This window comes from Cricetulus griseus, chromosome 7 (genome assembly GCF_003668045.3).
Source record: "Cricetulus griseus strain 17A/GY chromosome 7, alternate assembly CriGri-PICRH-1.0, whole genome shotgun sequence".
In the NCBI taxonomy this organism is placed as follows: Eukaryota; Metazoa; Chordata; class Mammalia; order Rodentia; family Cricetidae; genus Cricetulus; species Cricetulus griseus.
In genome coordinates, this window is record NC_048600.1 from 93537441 (window position 1) to 93554523 (window position 17083).

The 17083-nt window shown below is 41.4% G+C and overlaps 1 protein-coding gene across 1 annotated transcript in view; it reads left to right on the forward strand.

Moving 5' to 3' along the window:
* Positions 1-581: 581 nt before the first annotated feature.
* Positions 582-17083, forward strand: part of Atad5 (ATPase family AAA domain containing 5) — a 56028-nt gene continuing 39526 nt past the window's right edge. Inside the window, exons 1-5 of the mRNA XM_027426526.2 lie at positions 582-1018; positions 7024-8924; positions 12451-12547; positions 14439-14600; positions 16150-16276. Coding sequence (XP_027282327.1) covers positions 953-1018; positions 7024-8924; positions 12451-12547; positions 14439-14600; positions 16150-16276 — 2353 coding nt within the window. The 5' untranslated portion in view covers positions 582-952. The remainder of the gene's footprint in view (positions 1019-7023; positions 8925-12450; positions 12548-14438; positions 14601-16149; positions 16277-17083) is intronic.

Consider the following 17083-nt stretch of genomic DNA (forward strand, 5'->3'; position numbering starts at 1 on the left):
ATCTATCTATCTATCTATCTATCTATCTATCTATCTATCTATCTATCTATCTATCTATCTATCTATCTATCTATGTATTATCAGACAGATTCTCTTGGCTGAACTGGAACTCTATGTAGACCAGGCTGTGCTGGAATTAAAGCCATTAAAGTCGCACTTCCTGGCTTTAAAATATAATTTTAAGAATGGCTACAGTCGCTGGGCAGTGGAGGCACCTTTAATCCCAACACTCAGGAGGCAGAGACAGGCGTATCTCTGTGAGTTCGAGGCCAGGATGGTCTACAAACGGAGTTCTGGAACATTCAGGACTCAAAAAAACAAACAAACGAACGAACGAACAAAAAAAAAATGCCTTATGTCTAAGTCTTAGTTCGGCCACCAAGTGACTAGGTAGCCTTAGAGAAATCACGTCCTGAATGGTCAAACTCGCCTGTAACACCGAGTCACGAACGTCTGAAGTCCCACTAGGATTCCAAATAGACCTGGTTCCGTCGCTTGCTGATTCGCCAAACGAAATAGTTTGGTCTTAGTGGCTCACCGTAGGCCCAGTCTCCAGAAGCGGTCATAGGCTCCGCCCCCTGCGCTCCGGACGGCGCGAAAACCCAATTGACAAGAAGTCCCAGGAAGCCCAAGGCCTGATCGGCGTTCCGTGTGCAGCGCCCACTGCGGCCCGGGGCTCGAACGCTGAGCCTGGAGCGCCTGCCTCGGGGTCACCGTGCACTGTCCGGCCGCCTCCGCGGGGCCTGCGCCCGCGCTTTCTCGACGAAGCCTGGCTGGACGGCCCTGGGCCCAGCCTCGCACTCGCGTCCGCCGGCTGGGCTCTGGGGGACCCGTGACGGACCCCGCGGCCCCGCAGCTCGCTCCCATTGCACCGGCCGCCTCCATGGCCTCCAGCCAGGCTGGGCCGGACCGCCTGAGGTCCTAGGATCCGTGGCTCTGGGAGGCAGGGATCATGGTGGGGGTCCTGACCATGGCGGCGGCTGCAGCTCCCCGTCCAGTCAAGGACTACGAGATTGAGGTGAGCTCGAGGATCTGTCAAGTTCTTTCCTGCCTGTGTTGGCGAATTGTGGCGTGGGGGTGGTGGGAGTCCTGCTTGCTTCTGAGACGGGGAAGGAGTGATGTGATGATCCGCAGCTATAATTTTGTGTGGGATGGTTGCCTCGGTGTATCGTGGTTAAGTCCTCAGTGGAATTCTCAGAAATTTTCGGGCTCGCTGTAAGCTCAAGATTTGAAAACCACTGTTCCCGGGTCCTGAAACATTGGTGGAATGACATGTCACCGAGGATCTCAGGCTCCAATTCTTTGTTCGTGATGTGGAATCATAGAACAGCGAAAAAGCTTTAAGTGCGTCTAGTCCGTACACACAAACATCTGTCCTAGGAATTCCATATGGAATGTCACTTAAGAATTAAGTGAGGTATTTAAGTCGGTTTCTCGAGGCTGCAGAGCTTAATGTAATGTAGTTAAGAGTCTCTGTGACATGTTAGGTGTTCTGTATTTACCGCGTTTCAAGAGTACACTAAGCTGAAGACAGTGCTTAATCTGGGAAGCCCTGGTTTACAGAAAGAAATAAAAATACACTAAGCAACCATAATGATATTCTATGCGATTAAGTAGTGGCTAGGATCTTAAAGTACATGGCTGATATGTATATGTAGATAGAAAAATACCCAGGCTGGATTCGGACCTACTGATCCTCCTGTCACCACTTTCCAAATGTTGGGATTACAGGCTTGTGCCTCTTCATAGCTGCTATGTTTTTTTTAATATACCATGTCTCAGACTAGCATTTTAGTTAATGTGTTGTGGTGCCTTTGAAGTGAGCTAAGATGTGTGCTCACTTCAGTCCTAACTCTTTGTTTTGTTTTTGTTTTTCGAGACAGGGTTTCTCTCTGTAGTCTTGTCTGTCCTGGAATTCATTCTATAGATCAGGCTGGCCTAGAATTCAAAGAGATCCTCCTATCGCTGCCACCTGAGTGCTGGGGTGGAAGGCTTTCAATACATTTTCAAACTTGTTTTTATTTCTTGTTACGTTTATAAATTTACAGTTGTGTATTGGTAGTATGGAAATCAGAGGACAACTTGTAGGAGGAGTCAGTTCTCTTCGTCTACCCTGTGGTTCCCAAGGCCTAAACTCAGATTGCCAATTTGGCAGCAAGTGCTTTTATCTACTGGGCCATCTCACTGGCCCTGTTTTAGTTTTTAGACAGGATCCCATGTAGCCCAGGCTTGTGCAAGCACAGCCAGCTTACATTTCTTTGTAGCATATTTAGTAGTTTCTAATTATAATCCTAAGAACTTGGTTTCAAAAATATTTCTTTTTCACATATTTTTTAAATGATTTATTTATCTTCATTTTATTTACATTGGTTGCCCGTATGTATGCCTGTGTGAGGGTGTCAAATCCCCTGGTGCTGGAGTTACAGACAACTGTGAGCTGCCATGTGGGTGCTGGGAGTTGAACCCTGGTTCTCTGGAAGAACAGATAGTGCTCGTATCTGCTGAACCATTTCTCCAGCCCCATCACATGAATGTTTTTAATTTCTATGGCTATTTAGTCATTGTTGTGCCGTAATTATGGCACAAGCAATTATTGATGACTTTCTCCATTCCAGATCCTGTGTTTTCAGGATCAGTCAGCCATGCTTCTTCCCAGGGGAAGTTGCCAGTTTGTGTTGCTTGCTCCATAGTCACAGTTCTGTTGGGATGATATGACAGACTTTGGAGATCCCCCATGGAGGTCCTTACCCTCCCTGGGGAGCAGAGGGGGGATGGAATGGGGGCTTGGGGGTTGTTGTGGGGAGGGGGAGAAGGGGAGGGAGAGGGAGCTGGGATTGACATGTGAAGCAAGCTTGTTACTAATTTAAAAAATTTTAAAACAAAAAAAAAAAGAAAAAATAGATTTCCATACTAGTAGATATCAGGGCAGGTACTTTAACTTAATTCTGACTTGAATGTCTGTTGTGTGATGTCTCTGACACCATCTCAAAGCTTTATAGACCATAATAATAGATTCTTTTTTTAATTCACTTATTTCAACATACATAGTTTTGCTTGTATTTTACCTCATTTATCTAAATGGTCAGAATTTGTCCCACTATCATCTCTTAGTCTTTTATCTGTTAATTTGGATGTTAGTTTTACCACTTAAATTCTTTTTAAAAATTATTTTTGCTACATTTGCTTATTTATTGTAAGTGCAGGGGTCAGCATATGTGTGGAGGGCAACTTGTGGGAAGAGGTGCTCCCTTTTTACCATGATCCTGGCAAATCAAACTAGGTTACTGGGCTGGACAGCAAGTACCTTTGCTTTCTGGGCCGTGTCGGAGATCCCCTGTATGAATTCTTACATAACCTTGTCTGGTTTTGCTTTTCAGACACACTCCATTGAGCTTCTTGCCTACTTGTGCAGCATCAGTACTATGCTTTTAACCACAATAGCCCTGTTAATTCATTTGAATTTTCTAAAAATAAAAATTTCATCCTTATTACTTGTCTTTAAAAATAAAGTTTTTGTTATTTTGGCAGATGTACTTTTTCAAATGAGCTGAGAAATTAGATTGGTAGTAGGATGGAAATATAGCTCAAGGGTGAGTTTATTTAGTATTGGAAGGCTTGGGTTCAATGAAGCAAAAGACAGAAAAAAGTTAGGGCTAGAGCAGTAGCTTAGTTGGTAGAGTGCTTGTACCAGGAGGGAGTGGGGTGTGTATAAAAACTAATGGAGTTGTTTGTTTGTTTGTTTATTAGACAGTCTCATTATATAGACTAGACAGACCGGCCTTAAACTCAGAGATGTCTGTCTGTCCCTGTCTCCTGAATGCTGGGATTAAAGGCATGTGTGACTATGCATAACCAATAATTATTTTGTGACCAATATAGTAGTATGCATTTTTAGTTATGCAAGTTACTGATGCATTTATTAACTCATTTTGATCATTTTGGTTTTATATACATATGGCTTAGTCACTGTTTTATTGCTGTGAAGAGACACCATGACCAAAGCAAGTTATTTTTTAACTTAAAAAAAATTTAGTTTTCATTTTACATACTAACCCCATTTTCCCCTTCCTCCTTTCCCCCCCACCAGGCAACCCCCCCCCCAGACAGGGTTTCTCTGTATAGCTTTGGAGGCTTCCTGGCACTCTCTCTGGAGACCAGGCTGGCCTCGAACTCACAGAGATCCTCCTGCCTGTGCCTCCCGAGTGCTGGGATTAAACGCCAAGTCAACTTTTAAAAAGGAAACATTTCATTGGGGCTTGCTTACAGTTTCAGAGGTTTAGTCCATTGTCATGGTAGGAGCATGGCAATACTCATGATGCTTGGAGCTGTAGCTGAGACTACATCCTGACCAGAGAGAAAGAGAGAGACTGGGCCTGGCATGGGCTTTTGAAACTTCAAGGCTACCCACCCCCACTGCCAGTGACACACTTTCTCCAGCAAGGCCACACCTCCTAATTCTTCTCAAATAGTGCCACTTTCTGATTACTAAGAATTCAAATGTATGAGCTTATAGGGCCATTCTTATTCAAACCACCACAACATATTTGCTTAATTTAGTGAATTTCTAGGTCAGGTTTAAGGGTCTTTGTCAGTAGCTTATATTTATACTTGTTTCTTTGAGTTCTCATACTGTAGCCCATGCTGACCTGGAACTCTGTGCAAGCTAGGAGGGCTTCCAGTTCACTGTAGCCCTCCTGCTTCAGCTTCCAAGGTACTGGGACTATAGTATGAGTCACCATGCCCTGCTTTTGTTTATACTTAAAACATACAATACACATAGAAACTAAATGAGAAATAATATCCTTCTAAAGGTAAGCTTAGATATTGTAATCTAGTAAATTCAGAACAGTAAGATACTTCCTTACTCTGGTTGATCCGTATCATTCACAGATAGTCAAGAAGACAAATGTAGATCACAGAAAATCAGACCAGTTAATTTGTTCTGTGCTACCCTACCTGTTTCACAGTTCAAATCCCCTGTGCTCTAAGGTAAACCCATGAAACCTTTAGAAGAAACATATACAGCCAAAAATGGGATCACAGTTGTTAGTGAGCCAGTAGCTGGATGAATCCTAGTCATACTCAAGATGCATCAAAAGTCTATTTGCTCTAGGGATTTAGAGAATAGAGCTAAATCTATGTGCTGATCCATGTTCAAGTAGAGTCTACTTCTAGAAGTTGGTTACTTTTTCTAGTTATGTCATTGATTTTTTTCTTTCAAACAGTGTCTCATGTAGCCTTGACTATCTTCAAACTCACTAAATTCACCTTGAGCTTCTGATGCTCCTGCCTCTATCTCCTCAGTGATGTGGTTTCAAGCACGTGCCATCATGCTTGGTTTTACGTAGTGGTGGGAATCAAATCCAGGATTGTGCGTACCTAGGCAGTTATTCTCAGCCTTAGTTACAACAATGAAAATTATGTTTTTCTTGATAGTATCACCTGGTTCATGATTGTCCACCTTGAGTCTTATGCTCTTTTCCTAGCAGGCAGTGCCTTGCCCAGTCTTCGTCAGCCATACCTGGGCTCATTGTGATTTCTGTTTAGCCTGGATGCAAGTATCCTTGCTGACTGAGAATGTCTAACACTAAGGAATGTCCTTAGTGTTATAATCTCCTTGATTCTGTGAGGGTAATGGCTACTGCAGGAGGTAGGCAGTGACTTGTAGTAGCAAATTAAAACAGTAGACTTGTGACAAGTGTTCTTTTGTTGGTTCTGTGCTTCTTAAATAAATAACTATTTCTTACAAATACTTAGAATGATGTGTTTATTTTTAACCAAAAAAGTAAAGCAGAAAGGATTGTTTGTAACCCTACCCTGTGTTAGGTTCCACATATTTTAATGTATTCAGTATAGAGTCTGTGAGGTAGATAGTGCTATTCTAAGGTTATAGAGGGTAGGTAGGGCATGGTGATTCACACCATTAGTCTCAGCATTTGGGAGGTAGAGACAGGCAGATCTCTTAAGTTCAAGGACAACCTGTTCTATATAGTGAGTTCCAGGACAGCCGGGGCTATATAGAAAGATACTGTCTCAAAAACACAAAATAAAGTAAAATAATCAGAGAATAGTAGAAATTTGTTTTCTTATGAGTTTAGTTTTGTTTCAATATGAATTTTTTGTTTTGTTTTATTTGAACTAGAGTCTCACTATATAGTCCCTGGCCTGGAGCTTGCTATGTAGACCAGGCTGTCCTCAAAACTCATAGAGATCTGCCAGTCTCAAGATTCCTGAGTGCTGATCAGTATAAGCTTTGTTGTTTTTTGTTCATTTGTTTTTGAGGCAGGGTCTGACTACCAGTCCAGTAGCCTGACTGGCCTGGAACTTTCTCTGTTGACCAAGTTGGCCTCCAACTCACAGAGATCTTCCTGCTTCTGACTTCTAAATACTGAGATTAATGGCATAAACCACCACACCTAGCAATATAAACTTTTTATTGAAGTATAGTACATACACATGTGGTATAAAGTATAAAAATTACATATATAACTTGATATAACATTAAAATTTGAATGTAGGTTTAACATTAAAGGTAATTTTTTTCTAATGTATAATTTTTCACCTAAAGTAGCCTTCCTGAGCTGGGTAGATAATTCAGTGGGTAAGAATGCTTCCATGTACAAGTATAATGACCTGAGTTCAAATCTCCAGCAAGTCATCTATGGTGGCTGTACAGGCCTATAAATCCAGTGTTGCAGGTAAGCAAAGTCAGGAGGATTGTTGGGACCTGCTGGCCACCAAGCTAGCTCCAGGTATAATGAGAGAACCTACAAGAGAATAAGGTTAAAGTGATAGATCAGGACACCTGACATCCTTCTCCAGCCTCTGCATGCATCCTTATATACACGTGTGTGCATATATCACACACATCTTGTATGTATACACACAAAGTAGCCATTTGAAGTTTTTCTATCCATTTATTTGAACTGTGAAATCTGTATTTATAGTTAATAGTTCATATTATTTTACTTGAAATAAATGTGTTTTTCCCTTCCTTTTTTTTTTTTTTTTTTAAATTGTTAGCCATGTAAAAAGCGGAGAAAAGATGATGACAGCTCTTCCTGTGAAACAATTACCAAATATTTATCACCAATAGAGAAGACTGGAGACAAAGTCTTCTCTCCACCAAAACCTAGTAATATTCTTCATTATTTTAGAAAGACTTCACCCACAGATGAGAAGCTACAATCGACAAAGGAGTGCAAGATAAAGCCATCTCCCTCGTTGCTTGTTGGCAATAGCAAAGAGTGTAAGACACCTTTGGAAGTGCTCTCAAATACAGAATTTAAGAAAAAAGGAAAGAGAGTTAATTTATCTCATCAACTGAATGACATTAAAATTGAATCTGCAGTTGGAATTAGTAGTGGTGATAGTAAGGAGGACTGTGATTTAAGTGATTTTGTGGAAAGCAGGACTGATGTTTTCCTTTACAAGAAACATGTAGAGGTTCTTGAAGAAAGCAGTCAAGACAGCAGAACCCAGCCCAATACAATGACTTCCAAAAAAAATTCCCAGAAAGGAAATCCTAAACAAGGCACCTCAAAAAATGATGGCAAAAGATTGAGAAAAAGAAAGCACAGCAAGGTACTAGATCTGTCTGAAAGTTTACCCTTGACAGACGAAATAAGTCTGCCTAAGAAAGGTGGCAAGGACGGTAAACAGACTAAACCCTCCCAGGCCGATGAAAACGAGAGGACTGCAAATCATGTAGACTCCAGGGCTTGTGCAACCAAAATAGCTGATCTAAACAAGAGTACAATAACTGTCTCCTATGAGGAATTTTTAAAAAGTCACAAGGCAGCTAGAGTGGAAGAGATGCCTGACCCTGTAGTGCCAGCTTGTGTTACTTCTGGACCTGATGAAGCTGTCAAAAGTGGTTCTGAAGGTGAATTAGAAAGCTGTGAATTATCTCCACAGGTACACCTTAAGACAGTCACTGTTCTTGCACAAGTTCACCCGACTCCCCCTAAAAAGAAAGGGAAAATACCCTCAATATTTTTGAAACAGAAGCAGCTTGAGCTGGAGAGTAGCTTCTCTGACCCAGAGAATGAGCAGACAGTTCAGAAAAGAAAATCGAATGTTGTGATCCCGGAGGGCCAGTTAGAACTGGCAGTGCTGGAAGCTGGGAGCTCTGAAGTTTCAGTACCAAAATGCAGCGTGGAAGAGAGACAGCAGTTCATGAGAGCATTCAGACAGCCACCATCAGAATTGCTCAAAAATGGGCTCAAGAAACCTGTGGAGAAGCAGAAAGACCCAAGTGAAAAATCTGTAAATGAAGAAGGTGTTAACAGTTCTGAAAAAATCATAGACAATCCTAATATCCAAATAGTTTCAAAGCATGGCAGTTCACAGTCACACACTGATAAAGCAAGTTTTCCTAACGAGAAAAGTAAAAAACCAAAGAAAAAGGGTAAGAAAATGATAGGCACTAGGACAGTCCCAGGTGGAAATGGAGAAGAAAGCATGGAAAAGGAAGAAACATCCTTTTCCTCAAAAGATAAACAAAACCAAAATAGCCTTCGAAGGAGTTTAAGGCAGAAGTCTGAAGTTTTCAAAAGCAATTCAATACTTAGCAGTGAAAGTCTGGTTTGTGAGGATATAGCACATGATTCTTTAAAAAAGTCTCTGTGTGACAGAAATAAATCAAGAAAACACAGCACACCAATCAGGGATATGGTTACACATTCCAAAGCTGAGCCTGAAAACAGACTGGTAAACGTTTCCACACCCAAATCAACCAGGAGATCTCTAAGAGGCAGCAGCATGCCTGCCACAGTCACCTGTAGAGGTTCTGAGTCTGAGGATGCCCAGGACACTAGTCCAGTGAAAGCTTCCACTCCAAAAGCAGCCAGCATGTCAGAAAAACACAGCCTGTACACAGCGGAATTAATAATAATACCCTCTGATTCGGAGAGCCCCATTAGGTAAAGTTTTGTTTTTCTTCTCAAGTTGGAACATTCTACATGCATTGTTAATTGGGAAGGGGAATTCTTCAAGCATTGTAGAGTTCATTTATTTTCTAAAATACAGTTTATTTATGTGTGTGTTTTTTATGTGTATACAACCCCAAGGACTGAACCTCATAGGTAAGTAGTCTACCACCAAGCTAAGACTCCATCCTCATTTCATCCTGAGACAAGGTCTCCTAGGTTGCCCAGGATGGTTAAACATGCTCTCTCTCTCTCTCTCTGTACTCTTCCAAGTAACTGGGATGACAGATCTGTACCACCAAACCTGGCTTTTGTTTGGTTTATTTTTGTTTTTCAAGATAGAGTTTCTCTAGCTGGGTGGTGGTGGCCCTTGTCTTTAATCCCAGCACTGAGGAGGCAGAGGCAGTCGGATTTCTGTGAGTTTGAGACCAGCCTGGTCTACAAAAGCTAGTTCCAGGACAGCCTCCAAAGCCACAGAGAAACCCTGTCTCGGGGGGGGGGGGGGGGAAAGACAGAGTTTCTCTGTGTAGCCTTAGTTGTCTTGGAAGTACTCTATAGACCAGGCTGGCCTCGAACTCAAAGAACTCAAAGAAATCTGCCTGCCTCTGCCTCCTGAGTACTGGGATTAAAGGCCTATACCACCACTGCCCAGCTAGTACTAAACTCTTGTTTTTTTTTTGTTGTTGTTCTGTTTTATTGGTTTTTCGAGACAGGGATTCTCTGTGTAGCTTTGAAGCCTCTCTTGGAACTCACTCTGTAGACCAGGCTGGCCTTGAACTCACAGAGATCCACCTGCCTCTGCCTCCAGAGTGCTGGGATTAATGGCGTTTGCCCACCGACACCCGGCTATTGCTAAATTCTTGTTTGTCATATTAATAGCCCTCAAATATGAGTGCATCAAATATGAGATTAAAAATAAATCATAAGAGCATTTTTTTATTGTTGGTTTGAAACAGGGATTCTCTATATAGCCTTGGCTGTCCTGGAACTCTATGTAGACCAGTCTGACCTCCAACTCAAAGATAACCATTCCTCTGTGTCTTTGGTACTGAGATTAAAGTCATGTTCCATCCTGCCCAGCTGAGTGTTATTCCTTAGTACATGATGGAGTATATTCCTGGATACTGGGCCTATCTGATGGTATAGTGATCCAGGGACAAGTTTTAATTTTCTTCAAGAAGTATTATTTTTCTCTGTTTATTTGCTTTTGCTGTGCTGAGTGGGGTTAAACTCAGGGCCTTGCTCATGCTAGGCAGGTAGGTTTATCTTCCCTCCTTTCTTTTCTTTTCCTCCTTCCATCCTCTTTTTTTGTTTTTTAAGACAGGGTCTTCCTTGGATAGCTTAGAACTTTCTATAGAGACTAGAGGGTATCATGAGTGATCCTCCTGCCTCTGCTTCTCAACTGCTTGGATTATGGATGTGCATCACTGTAGTTGAACCTTTTCTTTAGGACTGCCAGCCCCCAATAATGACACAGAGACTTATTATTAATTATGAAAGCTTGGCTGTTAGCTTAGGCTTTTCCCACTAGCTCTTAAAACTTAAATTAACCCATTTCTATTTATCTGTGTGGTGCACGTCTTTAGTCCCAGCACTCGGGAGTCAGAGGCAGGAGGATTTCTGTGAGTTTGAGACCAGCCTGGTCTACAAGAGCTAGTTCCAGGACAGCCTCCAAAGCTGCAGAGAAACCCTGTCTCAAAAACAACAACAAAAAGATTTTACTTACTATTTTTATATTATTTATTTTTTCTATGACTATTTGTATTTTATTTTTAAGCACATTGTTAAATATACTGTAACCTGTTTAGAGGTTTTCCCTGTCTGAACCCTTTTTATTACATATCTGTAACCTTTCTGTCTGCATCAGCAAAAACTTAAACTCACCATGTGGGGCTCATGGGGCACTGGTGGCTCAAGCACTCAGGCAGCTGCTGGGAGTAGCTTTCTGTACCATGGCCAGCATTAGAGACAGGAGATTGAGAAGCTGAATTAGACTGTTTTTGTATTTAGAACCGCTCCCGGGTGGGGGGGGGGGACGGACTGGGCGCCAACTCAGAGATGACCTATAGTCCGTGATGGTAAGACTTCTTTATTCAGATAAACACCAGAGCAAAACGCAATCCAGAGCGAGCTCACAGGAACCAAGCTCGTGGCCAGAGAGAAGGGGCCAAGGTCTCCACGTGCAGCCCTTAAGAACCTTCCCTTAAGTCACCCCGGCTTCCCTTCACCCCGCCCAGGGTCCACCTGGCACCTGTCCGTCTTGCCATTGGGCGGGGCTAGGGTGTCTACACACACACAGGGTGTCCAGGGTCCACCTGGCACCTGTCCGTCTTGCCATTGGGCGGGGCTAGGGTGTCTACACACACAGGGTGTCTACACACACACACACACACACACACACACACACACACACACACAGGGTGTCTACACACACACACACACACACACACACACACACACACACACGTTGAATGCCATTTGTAGTTGGTTGGACCTTTTTGTCAGGACTGCCAGATAATGACACAGAGACTTATTAATTATAAAAACTTGGTTGATAGCTTAGGCTTGCTAGCTCTTATAACTTAATCCATTTCTCTTTACCTATGTGTTGCCACATGACTCTCGGGCATTTAACTGTCCTCCCGCATGTCTTGCTCCCACTCTGCCTGGCTGGTGACTTCCCACATCTCCACCCTTTTTCCCAGCATCCTTTCTGCCCTGAAAATCCTGCCAAGCTATTGGCTGTTCAGCTTTTTAGTAAACCAATGCAAGTGACAAATTTCACAGTGTGTGAAAAGATTATTTCACAACATATCACCACACCTGTATAAGGCTTATTATTTGGGGGTGGGGCATTGAGAATGGGTTTTTTTGTGAAGGCTTGGCTGTCCTGGAACTTACTTACTCTGTAGACCAGACTGGCTTTGAAGTCAAAAGATTGCCTGCCTCTGTCTTCCAAGACTGGGATTAAAGTCATGTGGCCCTATCGCCTGGCAAGACTTACTGGTTTTAATTTTTTGCAAGCAAGCAAGATTTTATTGAAAAGTAAGCTCTCCACAGCAGGGAGCGGTCCTAAAAATGTGTTAATTAGGCGTATTGTTTTGTTTTTCTTTCTTTTTTTTTTTTTTGTTTTTGGTCGAAACGAGTTCTCTGTGTAGCTCTGGCTGTCCTAGAACTAGCTTTGTAGACCATGCTGGCCTCAAACTCACAGAGATCTGCCTGCCTCTGCCTCCTGAATGCTGGGATTAAAGTTGAGCTCCCGCTCCCCCCATTAAATGAAGTAGTACATGGTAAAGCTTGTGGCAGGCAATGTGTCTTGATGGTAGAATGGTTGCTCAGTATGTACATAGGTCCATCCCCAGCACCAGAATTTAATTGAAAAAGTTTGAATTACTGCTGAATCAAATTGACAAGAATTGTTTTTTCTTTGTAAGTTGGATATTAACTGGTTTCTTTTTATATTTAAGATTCTTGTACATTATTATGAAAATATTTGTAAATGTCGTTTTCTTTTTTCCAGAATGAAATTCACTAGAATTAGTACTCCCAAAAAATCTAAGAAAAGATCTAAGAAATCTGAAACAAGCAAGGAAGATCTTACTTCTCAGAAGAGAAAGGTAATCAAAGTACTGGAGTACTGACAGTGACCCTGTTTCCTTCAAAGACTGGCGATAGATACTCGAAGTCACGCCAAAGAAGATCCCTATGTGTTTGAGTCCATTAATTACAACCTATGCCATTTATTCCCTGTTCTTCTAGGTAGTTTATTAAGATGTTAAGGTATCTCACTGTGCCAGGACAGCCAGAACTGTTACACAGAGAAACCCTGTTTCAAAAAAACAAAAAACAAACAAAAATTAGCTCTCTGTGAGCTCAAGCCTGCTGACCCAAGTCTGATCTCTCTCTCTCTCTCTCTCTCTCTCTCTCTCTCTCTCTCTCTCTCTCACACACACACACACACACACACACAGAGTGTATTATTTGATTATATTAGCTTTGTCCTTTGTCTATTTGGGGGTCAAGGGGACAGTGCTGGGATGTGTAAGGCCCTCAGTCTTCTGCATCCTAGGTTAAGTGCTACCACTAAACCTTATACACTGCCTTCTTTTTACTTTTTTTTTTTTGTTTTTTTGAGCCAGGGTTTCTCTGTGGCTCTGGAGGCTGTCCTGGAACTAGCTCTTGTAGACCAGGCTGGTCTCAAACTCACAGAAATCCTCCTGCCTCTGCCTCCCGAGTGCTGGGATTAAAGGCGTGCGCCACCAACACCCGGCTCTTTTTGCTTTTTTATTTTGAGTCATAGTCTTCCTAAGTTGCTTTGTTGGCCTTAAACTCAATAGGCAGACAGGCAGGCATTGAATGTGTGACTGGACTGCTTCAGTCTCCCTATATGCTTTGTTTTGTTTTTAATTTTCTTTATTTTTATTTTCTGTATATGGGTGTTTTGCCTGCTTTTGTGCCTGCATCACAGGTATGAAGTACCTGAAGAAACCAGAAAAGGGCTTCAGATCCCCTGGAACCAGAGTTACAAAAGGCTGTGAGCCACATGGGTGCTGGGAATTGAACCCAGTGCTCTTAACTACTAATAAGATACCTGTGCTCTTTTTCTTTTCTTTCTTTCTTTTTTTTTTAAGATTTATTTATTTATTATGTATGCAGTGTTCTGTCTGCATGTATGCCTGCAGGACAGAAGAGGCACCAGATCTCATTATAAATGATTGTGAGCCACCATGTGTTTGCTGGGAATTGAACCCAGGACCTCTGAAAGAGCAGCCAGGGCTCTTAACCACAGAGCCATCTCTCTAGCCTGAAACCTGTGCTTTTATCTATTGAGCCACCTCTTCAGCCCCTTCCTTATGAATTCTTTCTTTCTTTCTCTTCCTCCTCTTTCTTTCTTTCTTTCTTTCTTTCTTTCTTTCTTTCTTTCTTTCTTTATTATGTATACAACATTCTGCTTCCATGTATATCTGCACACAAGAAGAGGGCACCATATCTCATAATGGATGATTGTGAGCCACCATGTGGTGGCTGGGAATTGAACTCATGACCTCTGGAAGAGCAGTCGGTGCTCTTAACCTCTGAGCCATCTCTCCAGCCCTCCTTATGAATTCTTAACCACTTTTTTGAAATAAGGTCTCCCTATGTACACCAGGTTGGTCTAGATGCCTCCGGAGTGCTGAGATTAAAGACGTGCGCTGCCACCACCCAGCTGGTTCTGGGCTTTTAAACTCAGATTCTCATACTGAGCCCTTTCTCCAGCCCTTGCTTCTGGGTATTTTACACATATGCAGATACACTTACAATGACAATTACAGGTTAAAAAAAGCATACTAATTATCACTAAATGCATTTGCATTTGGGGTCCCTGGTAAGATTAGAATAATCATTTCTTGGTTGACTATTAATGTGATGTAAATATATTTTTTATTATGTATTTCTGTTTTTTTTTTTCTGTTCTCAAATATGAAATTCTTGGTATGTTCTGAATTAATAGTCCAAATTTTTGTCTAGGCAAACAATACTTCAAAAAATGTATCAAAAGCGAAACAACTTATTGAGAAAGCGAAAGCTTTGCGAGTCAGTGGGTCAAAGGCTGAAAAAGCAGTGGTGCCCCTGAGGCGGTCCTCTAGGCACCAGACACTTCCTGAAAGGGAGAAGTCACCAGAGACAGATGTAAGTATTCCAATATCTATTGATACAGTTGTTACTGTTTGCTATTAGGGGTGGGAGAAGGAAACCTTTACAGAGGTGTAAGGTCACATTTGATATCCTGGACATGGTGGAAGTTCTGCTTTAAAATAAGCCTGTGTTTTATAGGATATAGTCCAGGCTCAGGTCACATAAGGTATCTTGTAAACTGCATGGATTCTTCCCATTCCCCAAACAGTTCTTTATCACAGTCATACTAAACTTCATTTCTCCCCAGACACTGTTTATTTTATTTTCTGACATGGAAATTCATATTCCAAGGACTATCTTTCTACCTGAGAATTCTCTACTCCATTTTTACTGTCCTGCTAAAAGCCACTACTTCCTATTTTTAAAAATCCTTTTATTGAGATATAATTTACATGCTATACAGTTGGCCACTTAAGTGTACAATTTAAAAGCGAAGGTGTTATGATACATACCTGGAATTGTAGCACACGGGAGGGAAAATAGAGGGATCAGAAGTTGGGGGTGATCTTCAGGCTATATGATAAGTTCAAAGGCAGCCTGGCCTACATGAGTCCCTGTCCCAAAAAAGAAAAGAAAAAAGTATGCAGTTCAGTGTCTTCAAATACATTCAGAGTTGTGCCTCTACTATAATCAGTTTTAGAAAATATTCTGTTTTTTGAAATAGGATTTTACTATGTAGCCAGGGTCCTTCAAATTCACCATCCCTTTGCCTCAGCTGGGATTGGTTGTGCCACTGTGCCATTGTAGAACATTTCCATTACCTCCACAGAGGACACCATTCCCCTTTGCTGTTGTTTCCCAGTCCTCCCATTTCCTATGATAGCTACTTATCCTCTGTCTATTTCTATAGACTTTCTATTCTGAACAGTTAATAAAATATTATATGATATAATATGGGAGACTTCTACCTACTGAGCTACAACCCCAGCCTTCTATGATATCCATGCTTTATATGCTGTCTGCCCACTAGTTATTTAGTAGCCACTTCAGTTATCTGATCAACCAAGGCTGTATTAACAATGCTTGTGTCAAGCATCCTTTGTTTGCTTAATAGTGGCTCCATAGTATAAGAATCGAAATGCTGGCAGTTTGGGTACCCAAAAGAGAAGTAATGGAAAAGGTGAAAATTCAACAATTAATAAGGAACGAAGCTGGGCATGGTGGTACATGCCTTTAACCTGAGCGTCCCAGACAGAGGTTGGAATTTGAGGTTAGCATGATCTGCAGAGCAAGTGCCAGGACAGCTAGAGATATGCTGAGATGACCTGTCTCAAAGAGAGGAAGTTTTATTCTGAAATTGAAAAAAATCTGTAGTAAGAATCTTTTATCTGTGAAAATATGATGAAAAAGTTAATTCCTTCAGTTTCACTGTCACACCTCAATCTGTACAAGTTATGGCCGAAGTGTGTGTTATCAGTTACGTATGCTTGTGAAACCATCTAAGGCTTAGTAATCCACTGGGGTTATTGGAATCTCCTGTGGACAAGGGGAAATACTATAACATTAAAGTGGTTTTTTTTCTCTCTTCCTTATTTTGTTTTAGGACTCTACAATACTAATAGATTCAAGTCCAACTTCTGTAAAGCAACCAGAGAAAAATCAGAAGAAAGTTAAGAATTTGAATGATGTACTAGGAAAAAAAATTAACAAGCCTTCTAAAAATATCTGTGGTAATTGGGTTTAATATTGTCTGATGAATAGTAGTAGATTGATTGGGGCAATTAATTCTGAATTTTCTGGTGCAAAGTTAATGTCTTGCCCCATAAAATAGAAAATTAGGTGTTTTGTTTGTTTTCTTTTTTTGAGACAGGTTCTCACTATGTATCCCTGGCCTATTGAGATCTGTCTGCCTCTGCCTGTGAAGTGGTGGGATTAAAGGCATGTAGCATCATGCCTGGCTTTTGTTTTGTTTTGTTTTGTTTCGTGAGTCAGGATCTCCTGTCACCAGGCAAGTTACTTACTATGTAATTGAGGCTGGCCTTAAACTTCTCATCTTCCTGTGTTCACCTTCAAGTGTTGGGATTATAATGTGTGCTATCTTGCCTGCCTAATTATTTCCATTTTAATAAGTAAAATTTTGATCAAGCTTTTCAAACAAAAATCACACATCTTATTTTAAATTATTGAACTTTCTGTATATATATTTAGCAGCCCCTGAAATTGACTATCAAATTTTTTTGTGTTCATTAAAACATTTCCTTATAGTGGGATGTGGTAGCACATGCCTTTAATTGCGAGGCAGAAGCAGGTGGATCTCTGTGAGTGTAGGGCCAGCCTGGCCTACAGAGCAAGTTCTAGGAAAGCCAGAGAGAGCTACACAGAGAAACCTTGTCTTGAAACACCAAACCAAAACAAAAAAAAAATCATTTCATCATCATCATAATCATCATCATCATTATTATTATTTTGGTGTCTTGATTTTTAAGATAGGGTTCCTCTGTGTAGCCTTGGATGTCCTGGAACTACTCTTGTAGATA